General features: G+C 60.7%; 2 protein-coding genes across 2 annotated transcripts; both read right to left on the bottom strand.

The window, feature by feature from the left end:
• Window positions 1-859: 859 nt before the first annotated feature.
• On the bottom strand, window positions 860-6,318 carry KRT17 (keratin 17). The gene is made up of 8 exons (XM_058560934.1): window positions 5,663-6,318; window positions 4,531-4,613; window positions 3,963-4,119; window positions 3,161-3,322; window positions 2,424-2,549; window positions 2,112-2,332; window positions 1,979-2,004; window positions 860-1,104 (listed from the first exon to the last, which is right to left on the bottom strand). The coding sequence occupies exons 1-8, from the start codon at window positions 6,263-6,265 to the stop codon at window positions 1,010-1,012; spliced, it is 1,473 nt and encodes a 490-aa protein (XP_058416917.1). The 5' UTR covers window positions 6,266-6,318; the 3' UTR covers window positions 860-1,009.
• Window positions 6,319-8,071: 1,753 nt separating this feature from the next.
• On the bottom strand, window positions 8,072-15,506 carry LOC131417486 (keratin, type I cytoskeletal 42). The gene is made up of 8 exons (XM_058560957.1): window positions 15,027-15,506; window positions 12,322-12,404; window positions 12,042-12,198; window positions 10,799-10,960; window positions 10,094-10,219; window positions 9,610-9,830; window positions 8,497-8,546; window positions 8,072-8,374 (listed from the first exon to the last, which is right to left on the bottom strand). Exons 1-8 carry the CDS (start codon window positions 15,489-15,491, stop codon window positions 8,277-8,279), a joined length of 1,362 nt encoding a protein of 453 aa, XP_058416940.1. The 5' UTR covers window positions 15,492-15,506; the 3' UTR covers window positions 8,072-8,276.
• Between the last annotated feature and the right edge of the window lie 1,417 nt (window positions 15,507-16,923).

Consider the following 16,923-nt stretch of genomic DNA (forward strand, 5'->3'; position numbering starts at 1 on the left):
CCAGGGTGTGGCTAGGGCAGCACTGCCCCTGCCTCCTTCCCCAGGATACAGTTTACCACCCTCCCCCATCTCCAGGCTGCTGGACATACTGCCAGGGAGGGTGGGGCCCCTCTCAACGCGCCCACCCTGCGCAGCAGCTGACCATTTGAGGAAACATCCCTGAGAGAGCCCCCAGCATTTCTCCTTGTCTCCTTGGGGTCCACAGTCTTCTCTAGAAGCACAGGTCTCCAGCTCATATTCCTGGAGTACCCCTGGGGGCCCACAAGCTCTTTTTGGGGATTTTCTGAGACTCACGTGGGAACCTGGGCCCTGACCACCCAGCCTGCCTCCCCCACCTTCCCTACCCTCGTGCCTCTCCCAGGAGGATCCTGCCTCCCCTCTCAGTCCTTGACCATCCCTGCCCCCTCTCGGAGGAGGGCACAGCCCCCAGGACGGCAAGAAGCAATCAATTGGATGTGTCATCCCTGGGAGTCTGGTTCCCACACCTGAGAACTTCTCGTCCATTTAAGGATAAGAAAAAGAGGCTTAGCAAGGGAAAGCGACTGCCCGAGGTCACGGACCTACTCATAGGGCAAGAAGAGGCCACCTAAGAACCCCTCTGATGCGGTGACCCCACCCTGGGTCTGGCACTGCCTGGACCACCCTGCCTCAGATCCCTGGCCCTTGGGAGATGCAAAGCACCCCCCACCCCAAGCTCTGCCCAGACCTACTCTTTACTAAGATGGTCTAAGACTACCTGACCTCCAAGTCAACAACAGGCGGCAACCACGGACTCCTCCCCCTGCCCCTGGTGCCCTCCAGTTCACCCACTTCTCACTGGGGCCCACCTCAGTGGCCACAATCAGGATTCATTCCATGTATGAGTCAACAAGCTTTATTGGTCAGGTAGGGGAGTGAGGGAAGGGATCGAAGGGGTAGGGAGGGGACTGTGGCTGGGGAGGCCACAGGCTGCAGGGCTGATGGGGTGGCAGCCTCCCTGCCCCGAGGGCTGGCTGGGGGAGCCGAGTCTTCAGTGAGTGGTCTGGTGGACCTGCTCACGGGAGGAGATGACCCTGCCGTCCTGGACCTCTTCCACAATGGTGCGCACCTGGCGGGTGGTCACGGCTGCAGGAAACAGACACCGGAGGTGGGCAGGGGCCGAGAGACCCTCACTCAGCCCCTAGCCCCCTGAGTGGAGCCTGTTTTCTCCCCCACAGCCGCTTGGTGTCCGGGCCTCTACTGGCCCCTCATCACAGCTACAGCTATCTCTCCTGTCCTTGCCACTCACTCCCCACTTCCATCCCGTCCCTCTGCTGGTGTCCCTGAGTGAGATCTGCCTCCCAGATGAGTGGCTTGATTCTGACCCCCTGAGTCGTTCTGCAAGAGAGGCGCCATGCAGACTGAGTGCTACAGGAAATGGGGTCTACCTCTATTTCTCTGCAGTCTCCAGGGCGTGGACTATGCTCCCGTCTCCCCCTCAGACTGGGATCTCCAAGACAAGAACCTCGTCCCCATCACCCCCAGTAGACTAGATACCCCAGGGCTAGGATCTTGTCTTCCCCCAGACTGAGATCTGGAGGACAAAGACCAAGTCCCTTTCTCCCATCAGACTAGAGACCCCCGAGACAGGACTGCTTTTGGTCATCTGTAGGGTCTCAAGAACAAAGATCATGAGACCATGTCCCTATCTTCCTGTGAGAGGAGTCTCCAGGGCTAGGACGATGTCTCCCCCATCAGACTAGGATCTCCAGGGTAAGGGCCATCTCCCTGCCCAGCCCCCATCAGACCAGCTAGTGTCTCCCTCATCTGATTCCACCGAGCATCAACCCTGAGCCCTAACGGGCCCCTTCCCCGCCCCCCCCGCCCCCCCCGCCCCCACCCCCGTCTCCTGCTGAGGATCAACCATCATTTCCTGGAGCTCCTGGGGACCCTCCCCCAGCAATATGCAGACGTATGGCCTGCCCCCTACAGCCCCGCCCTCAGCTACCAAGATCCTTACGTTCTCTGGGCTTGTACTGAGTCAGGCTGCGAAAAAAAAACAGAGAGGAGATTAGATGTGGGTCTGAGAGCCCCACCCCTGCCCCAGGCCCCAGGCCCCAGTCCCCAGCCCTGGCCCCGGGGCCCCTACTCACTGGGCATCCTCGCCCTCCAGCAGGCGGCGGTAGGTGGCGATCTCCTGCTCCAGCCGTGTCTTCACGTCCAGCAGGATCTTGTATTCCTGGTTCTGCTGCTCCATCTCGCAGCGCAGCTGAGCCAGCTGCTCCTCCACACTACTGATCAGCCCCTGGATCTGGGACAGCTGCATGCAGTAGCGATTCTCCGTCTCCGCCAGGCTACCCTCCAGGGATGCTTTCTACAGGAAGGCAGGAGGATTAGAGGTCAGTGAGGGTGGTCAGTGCCCCCCCAGGCCCCTGCGCACACTCCAGGCCTAGCCGTGCCCCTACCATACTGAGCTGGGACTGCAGCTCGATCTCCAAGGCCTGCAGAGTGCGCCGGAGCTCCGAGATCTCACTCTTGCCGCTCTGCACCAGCTCGCTGTTGGTGGCCACCTCACGGTTCAGCTCCTCTGTCTGCAGACAGGACACAGGACAGTATGGCATGAGCCTGGGCTCCCTCCTCCAAGTCAGACGACCCCCTTGGCCTCCACATGCTCAGCCCAGGGCCTATTCAGTGCCCAGACAGGACACTCCCCATGACCCCCCTGGCCATGGTCACCCTCCTGACCTCCCCTGGGCCTCTCAGGCCTCCTCCCAAACCCAACTGTGGGAGCCGTGCCTTCTTAGCAGCTTCCCACTTCCCAACGCCCAGAAGCCTTTGAAATGATGTTGAGTCTTATCTTTCATCCCTACAAGTGGAAGGCACAAGGATAGGAAACTTGTGAACCAGGCAGGACAGGAGCCAGGCCCCCGGTGCTAGTTCCTGACTTCTTGAGAGAGAGGTGGAAGCTCCCAGGGTCTTTACCCTCTGGCTTTATTCCTGAAGGGCTCCCCCCACCCCCCAGATCCCAGCTTTAGCCATGATCTAGGCCTGTTGATGCAACAGGTGACCCCAATCCCCTGGGGTCCCTGTAGCTCACTGAGGATAGGGCACCCCAAGATGCCAGGCACTGGGCTTACCGTCGGGACTCAGTCCTTTAAACCCCATCCCCCGGGAGAGGCCTCTGGCCTGCAGCAGCCCCCACCTTGCTGAAGAACCAGTCCTCGGCGTCCTTGCGGTTCTTCTCCGCTATCTTCTCGTACTGGTCGCGCATCTCATTGAGGATGCGGCTCAGGTCCACGCCGGGGGCAGCATCCATCTCCACGTTGATCTCGCCACCCACCTGGCCTCGCAGGGCATTCATCTCCTGCGGAGGAGGGAGATTGCGGGTGTGGGCATCCGGGCCTGTCCTGACCTCTCGCTCCCAACCCTTCCCACACAAGCTCTCCAGACCCCTCCCGAGGAGTCCTTCATTCTGCCTATGCTCTCCCCTCTGACCCTCCTAATGACTTTCGTCATCTGCTCTGTATGGGCTCTGCCTCCACCATCAGACTGGGGGCTCCCTAAGGACAGATTCTATGTCTTCCCCACTAGACCAAGGGCTCTCCAAAGATAAAATCTAATTCTTAGGACTGTGCTCCCAAAATATCCCCTCTAATTTCCAAACTTCTACATAAGGCCCAGATTTGAGGGTTTGAACTGGGACAAGGAGACCTCCTCACTTATCCCCTGTCCTCGTGAGGGAGACCAGGATGGGCAGAAGAGGCCTCTGCGGGCCCCAAGAGGTCCCTCGGATGCAGGGAATCAAGGTGGTACATGGAGGAGGCTTCCCTGCACACTGGCTCTGGACCCGCAGGACCAGGGATCTGCAGACAGGGCAGCCCTGTAAGGTGACCAGCTCTGCTGCACCTGCTCTGCTGTCTTCCCATGGCCTCAGCCTTGGCACAGCCCCAGAGCCCTGCCACCCACTCTGTAGCCTCTTTGACCTGCTGCCCCAGATGCCTCACCTCCTCGTGGTTCTTCCTCATGTAGGCCAGCTCCTCCTTGAGGTTCTCGATCTGCATCTCCAGGTCGGCTCTGGCCAGGGTCAGCTCATCCAGCACCCTGCGCAGGCCGTTGATGTCGGCCTCCACGCTCAGGCGCAGAGCCTGCTCCGTCTCAAACCTGCAAAGGGAACCAGAGACTTCGGTAGATGCTTGGACTGGTAGATCCAGATCCTGGCCCAGCACCCTGCCTTCAGCAGGGCTCTAAGGGCTTGTAAGGAAGGATGAGGGGATAGAGTGGAAGCAAATTCTAGCCTAGCCCCGAGGCCCTGCGACCACACAAAGGGCAAGGCCCCACACCCACCCAGCGTCCTTGCTTCTCTCCTCTCTGCCTCCTGCCTCCCTCTCTTCCATCACCTGCCTAAGCCCAGCGACCTTCAGAATTTGCTGCATCCTGGACTAAGAGGTGGGTTCTTAGCAGCTCCTAGGACTTTCCCACCCCCAGCTCCTGGCCCTTGCCACAAGCAACCAAGGAGTCCTGGGGTGCGGAGGGTTGCCCTAGTTCCTCCCCAACCCACTGGCTAGGGCTCACTTGGTGCGGAAGTCATCAGCAGCCAGACGGGCATTGTCAATCTGCAGGAGGATGCTGGCATTGTCCACAGTGGCCGCAAGGATCTGGGGGAATGGGAGAGTAGTCAGGTCATTGGGTGTGGGTAGCTCAGCCCAGACCAGGGTTTCCAGCTGAGTCTTCATGCCCCAGAGGCCAGGATGTGACTGCCTTCTCCAAGAAGGCTCGCTCTCCTTTACTGTGCTGCAATTGTTGGCAGAGGTGGGACAAGCAGGAGTCTGATGCACTTAAACTTGCCCCCCCTCACCCCCAGGACCTGCCTCCCCCCACCACCACCCGCCCCCACAGACCCCCAGGACAGGCTCTGCCTTAAAGAAGAGGAGGCAGCCAAGTGCCCAGCTGAGAATTCTGGAGAGCCAGAGCCAGAGAGGTATGGGAGACTGGCCCCAGGGCCAAAGCTGTCCCAGAATCACAGCTGGGGAGATGGTGCCATGCAGAGGCTCTCCAAAAAGGAAGTTAAGGAGGCCTCACCAAAGGGCAATTCCAAATCAGAAGTCCTGCTAAACCCTAACCCCACGCCCCAGCAGGCAGCCCCGCCCCTGGAGGTTTGCTGAGCCCCACCTTGAGGGGGCAGCAGGAGGGATGGGGAAACCAGAAATATCCCCAAATAAGGTACACAAGAGGCTTCCTGAGGGCCCGCCCCCTCTGTCCAGCCTTCTCCTCCCAGCAGGTGTCATCAGGAGCTCACTCAGACCCCTCAGCCCACCATCGCCCAGAATTCCCCTCTTGCTCCAAGGAGAGAGGTACCCACATATCTGTCCACCCCATGAGCCCAGCCTTCCACATGCATTCACTCATCTTATCCTACAACCACACGAGGTGGCAAGAAGCTCCATGATGAGGAAACTGAGCTCAGCAGAGCTCCACAAAGCCTGCTTGTCCCTGGTCCAGCCTGCTGCCTCCGAAAAAGGGGAATGTGGGCCACACAGTGGCCCCAAGGTGGGCTTCCAGAGGCCAAGCCGGTGCTAAGCCCTCCTTGGCTCCCCGAGACCCTGTCGTAGCCTCCAGGCTGGACTCCAGGCCTTGGTCAAGGGCAGGAGATGGGGGAGGAGAAGTCATGCCCCCCCACAGTCCCCCTCCCACCGGCAGGCCCTACCTTGTTCTTCAGGTCCTCGATGGTCTGGAAGTAGTGGCTGTAGTTGGGGGCGGGCCCTGGGGCCTGCTTCTGGTACCAGTCACGGATCTTCACCTCCAGCTCGGCGTTGGCCTCCTCCAGGGCACGCACCTTGTCCAGGTAGGAGGCCAGGCGGTCGTTGAGGTTCTGCATAGTAGCCTTCTCACTTCCCGCCAGCAGCCCCTCAACACCGCCAAAGCTGCTGCCATAGCCACCGCCATAGCCACCACCATAGCCACCCCCAGAGCCAAAGCTGTAGCAGCTGGAATAGCTGCTGCCCCCGAGGGCACTGCCCAGGCCGCTGGTAGACCCCAGCCTGCAGGAGCCGGCACCCAGGCCACCAGACACCCTGCAGGACGTGCGGGACGAGCCGCCCCCCAGGCCGGAGGACCCCTTGATGGAGCTGGAGGAGGTGAACTGGCGGATGGTGGTGGCCATGCCGGCGGCAGTCAGGCACGGAGCAGAGCGAGAGGGCTCGAGAGGAGAGAGGCCCAAGGTACAAGTTGCTGCTGGGGCTCGCCTGCCTCCTTTATAGGCCGACAAGTGGGCGTAGCGATTACAACAGGCTCGCTCCTCTGTTTCCATTCCCCTGGGCTTTCATCACCACTGGCTGCCAGCCAGCTCCCAGGTGGCTGTGGGCCCCCCTCCCCTCCCACCATCGGGGCTTTGCCTCATTTCTCCAAACCCCCGTGCTGGGCGTCTGCATGTGCGTGTGCGTGTCTCTGGTCTCAGGCCCGTCACCTGTGATTCAGGCAGGCCCTCCAGCTACGCTTTCCCATGACCTAATACGGAGAAGAGGAGAAGGCAGGACGTCACCGTCACCGGTCCCTCCCAGGTAGCTGCCACCCCAGCCCAGCCCTCCTAGATCTTGTGTCTGGCGGGAAAGCAGGTTGGGGGACCAGGCCGCCCCCAGGCTGAGGTTGCTCTCCTTCACCACACAGCACACCCCACAAGATCCTGGCTCTGGGCTGGGTGCTGGGGAGACAGTGAGGACCAAGCCCCCATCCTGCCTTGGAAACTGGACCTAAACCCACCGGGCTCACCACACAACCCCGTAACTGTCGTCTCAGACTACCACCCCATTTCACAGAGAAAGGAAATTGGCACTTAGAGAGGGTGGTGTCCCACGGTCCCACCCAACTCCAGACCTGGGCTGGCAGGGCTACATCCTTCGTCCCACCATGCCACAGTCCCCACCCCCCTCCCCCAGGGCCCTGGCCAGACTGCCCCCCTTCTGGGGAGCCCTGACCCAGGGAAGCACTCCAGGGGCTGTGATTCCATCTGGCCAGTTTCCTGACCCTGCCCCCATCCCTGGGACCTGCTGGTGACTCAGCCTCCTCTTCTAACCTTTCCCCTCCCCGCTCCTAGAAGTGGGGGTCCTGGGCTAGGGTGGGCAAAGAGGACCTTAGCTATAGGCTGGGGAAATGGTGGGCTGGGAGGGAAGCATGGTGGTAAAAGAGGCTGAAAGAGCTGTGAGGGGCATCTCCTTTCCACCCTCCTTACCCCTCCTGCATCCTAAGAGGCCTCAGGGCGAGGCAAGGGCCATATACCTCAGGTCCCAGCCAGCTGGAAACTGGCTAGAAAGAAGAGGGTCTTCCTGAGACCCCGCCAGCTAGTCCCCTCCCCCCAAAACCTCCCTCAAAGGCCCCCCTAGCCCCTGATGTGGCCCCTCAGGATGGGTTGTGTGTCTGCCCACCACCCCCAGCCCAGCCCCGGGTCCCAGGGTCCCGGCAGGCTCCTGGGCGGAATGTGGCCATGTCTCAGACTGCCAATGTCTTCCACTTCCCAGGCAGGCCCAGACAGCCCCGACCAGCAGCTGAGAGAGATTCTCCAATAGCCCAGCAGCTGCCAAGACACCAAAGCAAACAGGACGCCCCCCACGCTCGCACGCACAGCAGCCACCCCGCCTCACACACACCTGGAGCCGGGCAGAGCCGGTCTGGTTTCCTGGGCCGGCTGTGCAGCTGCCACTAGCGCTCACCCATCAATGCCCTGGACCACCCCTTCTGAAAGCCCCCTGCCTAGCCCCTCTCCCTCTGATCTTGAACGCAGATCTGCCCCCGGCTGAGGCAGGGAGTTCTCTATGACAGGCATGGTTCCCCAGAAGATCTATGGGGCCCTCCCAGGGACCAGCCACAGGGCACGGGGACCCAGGGGCTGATCCTTAGAAACTTTCCCAGTCTGATGGGCTGTCCTATCCCTTCGCCCTCAATCCTTCTGCCTCCTCCCCTCTCATCCTCCCAGGAGCCCCAGGCCCGGATGTGGTGGGCAGAAAAGGTTGGCAAGTGACAAGCACCACCCACACACTCCACAAACCACCCTCTTCCAATGCCTCTGCCACATGCCCACCCCAAGCCAAGAATCAGACCAGAGCACGCAAGGCACTGAACTTCTGGCAAAGCTTTAATAGCAGTCACTGGGGCAAACCCAGGAGGCCCCCTGGGTGAGGGGCTGCAGGAAACAGATACAGAAAAGCAACAGCTGTTGGGTGGGGGCCCAGATGGGCACTTGGGGTGTGGCAGGAGCATGCTGGGAGCTGGCGGCAGTGGCTGCCCCTTGACCTTCAAGGCTGGGCTGTCGCAGGTGGAAAGGGGCTTCAGTGGGTGGAGCGGTGGACCTGCTCGCGGGTGGAGACCACCTTGCCGTCCTGGACTTCCTCCACGATGGTGCGCACCTGGCGGCTGGTCACCGTGGCTGCGGGCAGTGGAGGAGGGGACACAGAGAATCTCAGGCCAGAGCCTCTCCCCCAGTCTCCCACACAGAAGGGTCCTCAGCCTCTCCCCACTCCCTCTGGGCAGGACGGGGCAGGCTCTTACCTTCCCGAGTGGGCTGTGAGACCAGGGACGAGGAGTACTGGGCAGCCAGGCTGTAGGGAGAGGGGGACCTGTCACCCCGGGGATGCCAGCCAGGAGCCCAGCCCCCTGGGAGCACTGCTGGGAGGAGGGGCAACTGGGAGGCCGGGGAAAGGGGAGAGAGGTCCCAGCAATCAGAGAGAAAGCACGGCTGGGAGTGCATGGAAAAGGAGGGTAACCACAAAGGTCAAAGGGCACAGGCCCAGGGCACAGGAGTAAGGAGAAGACATGCCAACGGAAGACCCGGAGGCACTGTGGTTAACCAGGGATTTACAAGGAGAAGCTGAGCAAGTGGTTTTCCATATCCTGAAGGGCTCAACAAATAAACTCAATTAAAGCAGGAGATACTGTGGTTAGACTCTAGATGGACTTCGCCATCGTCAGGGACCAGAAAGCTAGAATGCGTGACTAAGCATGGAGACTTCAGGACATTCTCAGCCCCTTTATATCAGGGGCCCCATCAACCTTCCCAGCTCCAAACCAGATCACCACCCACCCTGGTCCTTATCCCATCCTGGGTAATGGCATCACCAACCACACAGTCATTGGAACCAGAAACCCAGGGTCATCATTACCCACTCCTCCAGGTGCTCACTCAACATTTACTGAGTCCCGCCCACGAGCCACGCTCACCCCCACGTTCGAGCTTCCAGTCCTGCTGTTCTTAGCTATAACATAGCTTCTGCAGGCACCACCTCCCTTTCCCTGCCCTCCACCCGCCACTTACAGCGGGACTTCTCTGGCCTGACCCTGCTCCAGCCTCTTCACAGGTCTCCCCGACCCCACCCTGGACCCGCGGATCCATTTCTCCCTCTGCAGCGAGAGTGAACGTTCTAAGCCATCTTGAGGATCTTAACCCTCCGCGGCTCGGCATTCCCTACACACTCTAGTCCAGATGCTAGCATTTGGCCTTCGATGCTCCTCACAGTCAGACCCCAGCCAGGGTTCTCAGTTTCACCTCCTGCAAACCTCTGCCTCCTCCTGGCCTTGGTGGGTGCTGTCCCCGCAGCTCAAGTGTGCCGCCCTGGGTGAAGCGGCCCCCAGCCCACCCGAGCGGGTGCCCGGGCTCCCACTCACTGGGCATCCTCGCCCTCCAGCAGGCGGCGGTAGGTGGTGATCTCCTGCTCCAGCCGCGTCTTCACGTCCAGCAGGATCTGGTACTCGTGGTTCTGGCGCTCCATATCGCAGCGCAGCTCACACAGCTGCTGCTCGATGCTGCTGATGAGCCCCTGCAGCTGGGCCAGCTGGGCCCCGTAGCGCGCCTCGGTCTCAGCCAGGCTGCCCTCCAGCGATGCTTTCTGTGGGCCAAGGTGCAGGTGGCTGGGTGAGACCGAGCTGGGACCCTTCCCCACGGCAGAGCACCCAGAGAGGGGCACCACCTGTGTGGGGTTGTGGGCTCTGCAGCGTGGTGGAGTGATGACTGCGGCACAGAGGGGCCCCTGTGGCTGAGTGTGAAGTGACAGGCTGGGTGGGGAGTCTCTGGTTCTCTGAGTGGGGGTCTACGAGGCTGGGCCCGTGCTGGGCTGACAGGCAGAGGGCAGGGAGGGGAGGGAGGCCCTACCATGCTGAGCTGGGACTGCAGCTCGATCTCCAGGTTCTGCACGGAGCGGCGGAGCTCCGTGATCTCCGTCCTGCTGCTCTGCAGGGCCTCGGTGTTGGTAGCCACTTCCCGGTTCAGCTCCTCCGTCTGCAAGGCAGGGTGAGCTGCAGGGGCTGCAGGAGGCTTGCAGGGGTGAGGCAGAGGACAGGGCCACCCCAAGCCCTGACCCCCCAGAACTGCTGCCCCAGCCCCTCCCTGACCTCTGTGGGGCCCCAAACACACCCACACACAGAGGCCTCTGTGCCCACACTGGAACTTAGCGGAATCACCTTGCTTCGTGGTCATTCGCATCCCTTATGAACTGCAGGCGCCGCTCAGAGCCAGGCACCAGGCTGTAACCTTCACGTGCCCATCGCTGTCCAGGCACTGTAGATGCTCGGGGGGTGTTTACTCAGGGTGAGGGTCATACATCCAACACACACATCCCTACACACACACACAGCCCTCGCCTGTGGAGGGCTGGATCTGTTCCCCAGTCACAGTGAGGGTGTGTGACTTGAGGCCTCCCTGAGCCCCACAATCTGCGGGCAAACATGAGGGGTTGGTCTAGTTTCCGAAGGTCCTTCCAGCTGGGACAGTCTGTCAGTCTACAAGTTTTCCAGCCGTACTCAGCACGCAGCACACGTATGCACACCTGTGCACACCTGCTCACGCCTGGCCACCCACCTTGCTGAAGAACCAGTCCTCGGCGTCCTTGCGATTCTTCTCCGCTATCTTCTCGTACTGGTCGCGCATCTCGTTCAGGATGCGGCTCAGGTCCACGCCAGGGGCGGCGTCCATCTCCACGTTGACGTCCCCACCCACCTGGCTTCGAAGGGCGATCATTTCCTGGGCAGAGAGGAGAGCAAGAGCTCACCCAGAGCCATCCTGGGGAGAGACCCTGGGGCCTGCCTTCTCGACCTCGGGGAGATGGGTGCAGATGACAGACAGACAAAGACAGGCCAACAGCTCCTCACCCTGAAGGTGAGGCAGATGTCATCGTGTCCCAGACATGCAGGGCTGTGGGTATCAACAATCTCCCCAACACACACTTGGGGTCCAACCCCAATGTGTACTGGGGCAGGAGAGATGGCAAATACCCACCACGGTGGGGCATGAGCCAGCACAAGCTCACTCACCGCCCTGACCCCCCATCTTCTCCCCCACCAACAACCACATAGCATGAGCCGGGGGGAGCAGCCCCATGTCGGTATCAGCAGAGCCAGATCGCTTCAGGAAATGTTAAATTGCTGGGGGCGTGTAATTCATATAACCAGCCTCAAAGCCAGGGGGAGACTTCCTGGGCTCCTGCTACTCAGGGACTGGAGCCCCCTCAGTGGGCTCCCCCAGCTCAGGCCAGCCCAGAGGTCTGCTGAGAAGGAAGCTGCAAGGCTCATTAGTCTCCCTACAGGGCCTGATATTCCCATCCTTGGGTTGAGCCTTGGGGTCCCTGGGAACCAGGCAGGAGAGGTGGCAGAGTGGTGGAGTCAGACCTGGGTGTGGATATGGGTCAAACAGACAGGAGGGAAGACCACTGTGCAGCGCTGGATAAATCCTTAACCTCTCTGAGCCTCAGTTTCTTCCCTAGTAAAGGTAGGAAAGAGCGCCCTTCTCCCAATGCTGCTGTATCAGCTGAGATAATTGCTGTAAATCACTTGTAATGTGCTGGGCAGATGTTCCTTGTTCTTATGACTATCACTATTATAATTAATTATGATAATTGGCATGCGTGGTCTTAGATTGATTTGCTTATTAGATAGTTAACTGTCACCACGTGGTGGACAGTGCCTCGAGGAACAAGTATCTTTGCGGTGAGAGGGCCCTCCAGGCCTCACCCAGGGTCTCCTGGGGGTCTTCCACGGTCAGGCCAAGAGCCCACCAGAGATGGAAACTGGATTGAGAGCATGGCCCTGCGGGAAGCTGGCCCCACCTCCTCGTGGTTCTTCCGGAGGTAGGCAAGCTCCTCCTTGAGGTTCTCGATCTGCATCTCCAGGTCGGCTCTGGCCAGGGTCAGCTCGTCCAGCACCCTGCGCAGGCCGTTGATGTCGGCCTCCACGCTCAAACGCAGGTTCAGCTCAGTCTCATACCTGAGAAGGATGGGGGCGTGAGCCGTGGGGTGCCACGAGGACACCCCCTGGTACGCACAGAGGGCTCTGTGGTGTGCAGAGCCAGCCCAACCACCCCCCGGGGCAGCCCCAGAGCGGACTCACTTGGTGCGGAAGTCATCAGCTGCCAGGCGGGCGTTGTCAATCTGCAGCACGAAGCTGGCATTGTCGATGGTAGCCGCCAGGATCTGAGGGACACGTTGGGCTCAGTGAGCAACCCCCTTGGCAGCCCCAGGAAGGCCCTGGAACACCCCTCTTGCTGGCCTTTGGAGAGTGGGCCAGAGTGAGGGAGATGAGAGTACCGGTTGTCTCCTCCTCTGAGCACCTTGCTGGGAATTTCAGGGGCCCAGCTGAGGTCCTGGGGAGCTCACAGAGTGGTGAGGGCATGATGCCCAGGCACAGGAAACCACAATGCCAGGAGAGGGACCTATATGCACCCCTCTCCCACCATGGGGTCACCGCCCAAGCTGCCTAGACCTCACTCCCTCCTCCCCAACTAAATTCACCTGTAGGCTCAGTTGCCACCTCCTCCAGGAAGCCCTCCTTGATTCTCTGTCGGGTCCCTGCTCCCTGTCTTACCTCCTCCCTGCCTACCTCTCTTTCACAGCACCTCTCCCAGTGCAACTTTTCTGTGACTTTTTTGGTCATTTCCTCCTCCACTGCACTCTGAGCTCCAGGGGGATAAGGCCATGTCTGTCTCATTCTCTTTGGAATCCCCAGCCTTGGGCACAGTGCCTGGCCCAGAGTCGGCCCTCAGGAAACATTTGTTTAATTAAGTGCTTAATTAATTAATTAATGAGGTTGTGATTGGCCCCACCTCAAACCTAGGGCAAAGTTTTCTTTTCCCACAGGGTCATTTGGGAGGTTTAAATGAGAACATGGGGGGCCAGCCCCGTGGCTTGGAGGTTAAGTGCGTGCGCTCCGCTGCTGGCGGCCGGGGTTCGGATCCCGGGCGTGCACCGACGCACTGTTTCTCCGGCCATGCTGAGGCCGCGTCCCACATACAGCAACTAGAAGGATGTGCAGCTGTGACATACAACTATCTACTGGGGCTTTGGGGGGAAAAAATAAATAAAATAAAATCTTTAAAAAAAAATAAATGAGAACATGGGAGGAGGGCTCTGGAGGGAGCAGAGGATGGGTTATTATTACTGCTGCTGTCGTTATTATTGTGAGAAGCATCCAAGAGAGGCTCCAATCTAGGGCCACGGGGGCTAGAGGAAAGCGAGGCCCCTCTGCACTGCCCAGAGGAAGCAGATGGAGGTCTGGGTGGAGGGGCAGATGAGCTGGGGAGAATTTGGAATTCTTTAAGGCTGAGAGCTGAAATGTAGAGGCCGAAGAGGAGGCAGAAGAGGCAGAAGCAGCCCCACACGGCTCGTCCTGGGCCTCAGTGCCCACTCAAGGCCCGAAGTTCTGTGAAGGGACCCTGGGTCGGGCCCTGTATCCAGACTGAACCCGAGGGCCAGTTTGTTACCGTCCCTGGGCCTCAGTGGGCCTGTCTGTGGCCTGCAGACCAGCCCCCCACCCACCTCCCTGCTCAGGCGGCTGACTGGGCCCAGCGAGGGGCAGTTGTGAAAACCCCCAAGGGGCGTGACTCAGAGGGGCGGAGGTCTAGCGTGAGGTGTCTGGGGCTGGTGGTGAGGAGCTGGCTGACCCCGAAGCTCACGTTGACTCACCAGGGTGCCCCTGGGTTCCCCACTGCCCAGACCAAGCCCAGTGTCTGATCTGGCACTCCCTGCAGCTCTGCTTCCTGAGGGAAACACGGGGATTCCCCGCCTGGTGGAGGTCCCAGGCGGGAGCAGGCAAGGCCCTTTTCAGTGCAGCCGGGCCTGGTTCCACGCGAGGAAACAGCAGGCCCAACCTCCCAGGGCCTCCCCAACCTCCCCCAGGCCTGGCTCCCTCAGGTCTTGAACTTCTCACCTGCCTTGGGGGCTGCAGCTCTGTAGGAGCCTCACCAGGGGCAGGGTTTGTGCAGAAGACCCAGGTGCCACATGTACAGAATGCCAAGGCCATGATCTTAGAGGTCACGTGTGTGCGTGTGTGTGTGTGTGTACTGTCTTCTCCATCAAATTAAGTTAGAGAGATCCCTTTCCTTTCGAGCTTCCAATCTGAATGGGAAGACACAGCTCCTTCCCTCAGGGACACCTCAGTCTGCAAGCAGAGACACAGCCTTTCCTCTCAAGGACTCTCAGAGTGACCATCATGGAGAGAGGAGGAGGACCCACAACAAAAGCAGCCATGAGAAAATGCCAGACTCAGTGAAACCAGCACAATGCACCGGGCAGAGACTGAACCTCAAGGTGTTGAAGGGACCCCCAAGATCTGGGGATAAAGGCAAGTACCACCCATCCAGGAGGACTGCCAGGAGGAGGTAAGGCAGGCAGGAGGGCAGACCCAGAGGGGAATGGAATAGTGAGAAGGAGATCTCCAGCCTCACCTCCCAGCAGCCACACCAAACTCTTTCCCAGCTCTTTGCCGTTGCCCAGGCTGTTCCCCAGACCTGGAATGCCATCTGCTGCCTTCAAGGTTCTGCAGCCTCCCCTGCCCACCCCCCCATCACCCACCCCACCCACGCTCCCCCGGGAAGGGAGAACTCCAATAACCTCCCTGCCTGGGATGTCCTCCAGGCCTGGACCAGGGACTGGCACAGGGCTGGGCTCCAGAGCAAGTAAGAGCGTGAATGGATGAATGAAGGAAGGAAGGAGGGAGACCTAGGACAGGGGAGAAATGCTCACAAAGGTCCAAAGTTGGGAGGGAGGGCGTCGGAAGCAGGTCCTAAGGACAGGGGGCAGCAGGCAGGGAGCTCCCACCTTGCTCCGCAGCTCCTCGATGGTCTTAAAGTAGTGGCTGTAGTCGCGGGCAGGCCCGGGCCCCTGCTTCTTGTACCAGTCGCGGATCTTCACCTCCAGGTCGGCGTTGGCCTCCTCCAGGGCGCGCACCTTGTCCAGGTAGGAGGCCAGGCGGTCGTTGAGGTTCTGCATGGTCTCCTTCTCACCGCCCCCCAGCAGGGCGTCTGCCACACCAAAGCTGGAGCCGAAGCCCCCGCCCAGGTTGCAGGTGTAGCCCCCGCCGTAGCTGCCCCCCAAGCCCGCCGAGAAGCGGGACGAGGTGACTGACATGTTGCCAAGGCTGCCGGCTCCCAGGAAGCTGGGGGCCCGGCAGGCACCCCCGACGTGGATGGAGGACACCCGAGAGAAACCCCCGCCGGGTGCGCACAGGCCCTTGAGGGAGCCGGAGGTGGAGAACTGGCGGATGCTGGTGGTGGTGGCAGCCATGGTGTCCACAAGTCAGGAGCAGGGTCCAGTCTGGACAGAGACCCCGGGCAGGCAGCCCTTTATAGCCAGGCTAAAGGGGGGCTGGGCCCCTGGCCCTTGAAGTCAGAGCCAAAACCCCAGCCACGTAATTTGCTTCTGTACCAGCCGCCCAGGGCCTGGGGCTCAGGCTGGACACACTGAGTGCACCCCCAGCCCCCCACACCCCAGCCTTGCCTGGGCCCGGTGGCCTCTTAGCTGCCCATTGTCTGTTCAGAAACAAAAGTGGTGTTGGAGCCGCAGCCCCGGGGCAGGGTGATCCTCCATCCTGGACGCAATTAGGCAGCTGAGCTCATTCTTGGGGGGGTCCGGAGAACCCAGCCCTAGGAGTCAGGAAGGACCTGGAACAAGGCTCCACAGGCCTGGAGCCCAGGCGCTTGTCTGCCCCCGACCCAGCACTCGTGGGCCGCAGGGAAAAGGTGGAGAGTGTCCAGCCAACACCCTCCCCCAGGTACAACGTGGCCCTGAGGGAGCCCCCCCGCCCCGGGGAGGGGGGAAATCAGACTCTGACCTGAGGGATCCCTCAGCTCTCTTGAGATGAGTCCAAGTCAGTGGGAGGAGACACAGCCCCAGGCTGGGGGGTCCCCGTACCTGAGCAGAACGGACACAGCCGCTGACCTGAGCGGTTGTTTCCAAGCCTTTCAGGAAGTCAGTTCACAAGCCTGTTTGCTCATTCCTAAAATGAGGGTGATTCCCGCTTCCCAGGTCCTTTGAGGGGATGTGGGGAGATGGTGACAGGGGTCAAGCTGGGACTGAGGGGGAGGAAGCAGCAGAGGGTAGGGTGACCGCTCTTGCTCATCCCCCGGGACCTGAGGAAGCCACCCCGGGGGGCCCCCAGAGGAGGTGTGAGGGAAGCGTGGGATCTGTGTAGCGGGGTGCCCCTCGTCAGCGCCGCACCCTGGGGACGGGCCGCCCAGGGAGCAAGAGCACGAGCCCACATCCTGGCGGCTGGCACCCGCCTCTCAACCTGGAGATTACCAGCCTAATCTCAGCGGCGCTAATGATTTAGGCGCTGCCAGGACAGCGGCGTCTGCCGGGCCTGTCTCCATGGGGAGCTTCCAGGGGTGGCCGGGCCCGCGGGACAGGCATGGAGGGCGAGTCTGGCCCGGGAGGGAGGCGCGTGGGTGGCCTGGGCTCTAAGAGGCCCACACACGGGGACAGGGAGAGAGTCAGGTTTTCCATGTGGGCTGGAGCTCCCATGCTGAGGCTAGACTGCCGGAGGGACTTCCTGCCTAGAAAGTGGGTGGCCTCTCACGAGAAGGTGTCTCCTCGCTTGGAGAGTGGGGACAGCATGAGCTATCCAGGAGAGAGGGGACGAACCCCAACTTTATCCTGCTCCTGCCCCACCTGTGAAGTCTGGGGGTTCCAGGTTTGCTGGGGAGTGGGGAGGGAGCTC

The sequence above is a fragment of the Diceros bicornis genome, chromosome 18 (genome assembly GCF_020826845.1).
Source record: "Diceros bicornis minor isolate mBicDic1 chromosome 18, mDicBic1.mat.cur, whole genome shotgun sequence".
NCBI lineage: Eukaryota > Metazoa > Chordata > Mammalia > Perissodactyla > Rhinocerotidae > Diceros > Diceros bicornis.

Bases quoted from the DNA above. Each gene is read 5' to 3' on its own strand.
- KRT17 (XM_058560934.1), bottom strand. From the start codon at position 6,265: ATGGAAACAGAGGAGCGAGCCTGTTGTAATCGCTACGCCCACTTGTCG. The intron at 2,333-2,423 runs GTAGGGGCACGG...GCCTTCCTGTAG, and splicing joins TGCAGTCCCAGCTCAGTATG to AAAGCATCCCTGGAGGGTAG. The intron at 2,005-2,111 runs GTGAGTAGGGGC...TTTTTTTCGCAG, and splicing joins CTGGAGGGCGAGGATGCCCA to CCTGACTCAGTACAAGCCCA.
- LOC131417486 (XM_058560957.1), bottom strand. From the start codon at position 15,491: ATGGCTGCCACCACCACCAGCATCCGCCAGTTCTCCACCTCCGGCTCC. The intron at 10,220-10,798 runs GTGGGTGGCCAG...CCTGCCTTGCAG, and splicing joins AGGACTGGTTCTTCAGCAAG to ACGGAGGAGCTGAACCGGGA. The intron at 8,375-8,496 runs GTAAGAGCCTGC...CACTGCCCGCAG, and splicing joins CTCACAGCCCACTCGGGAAG to CCACGGTGACCAGCCGCCAG.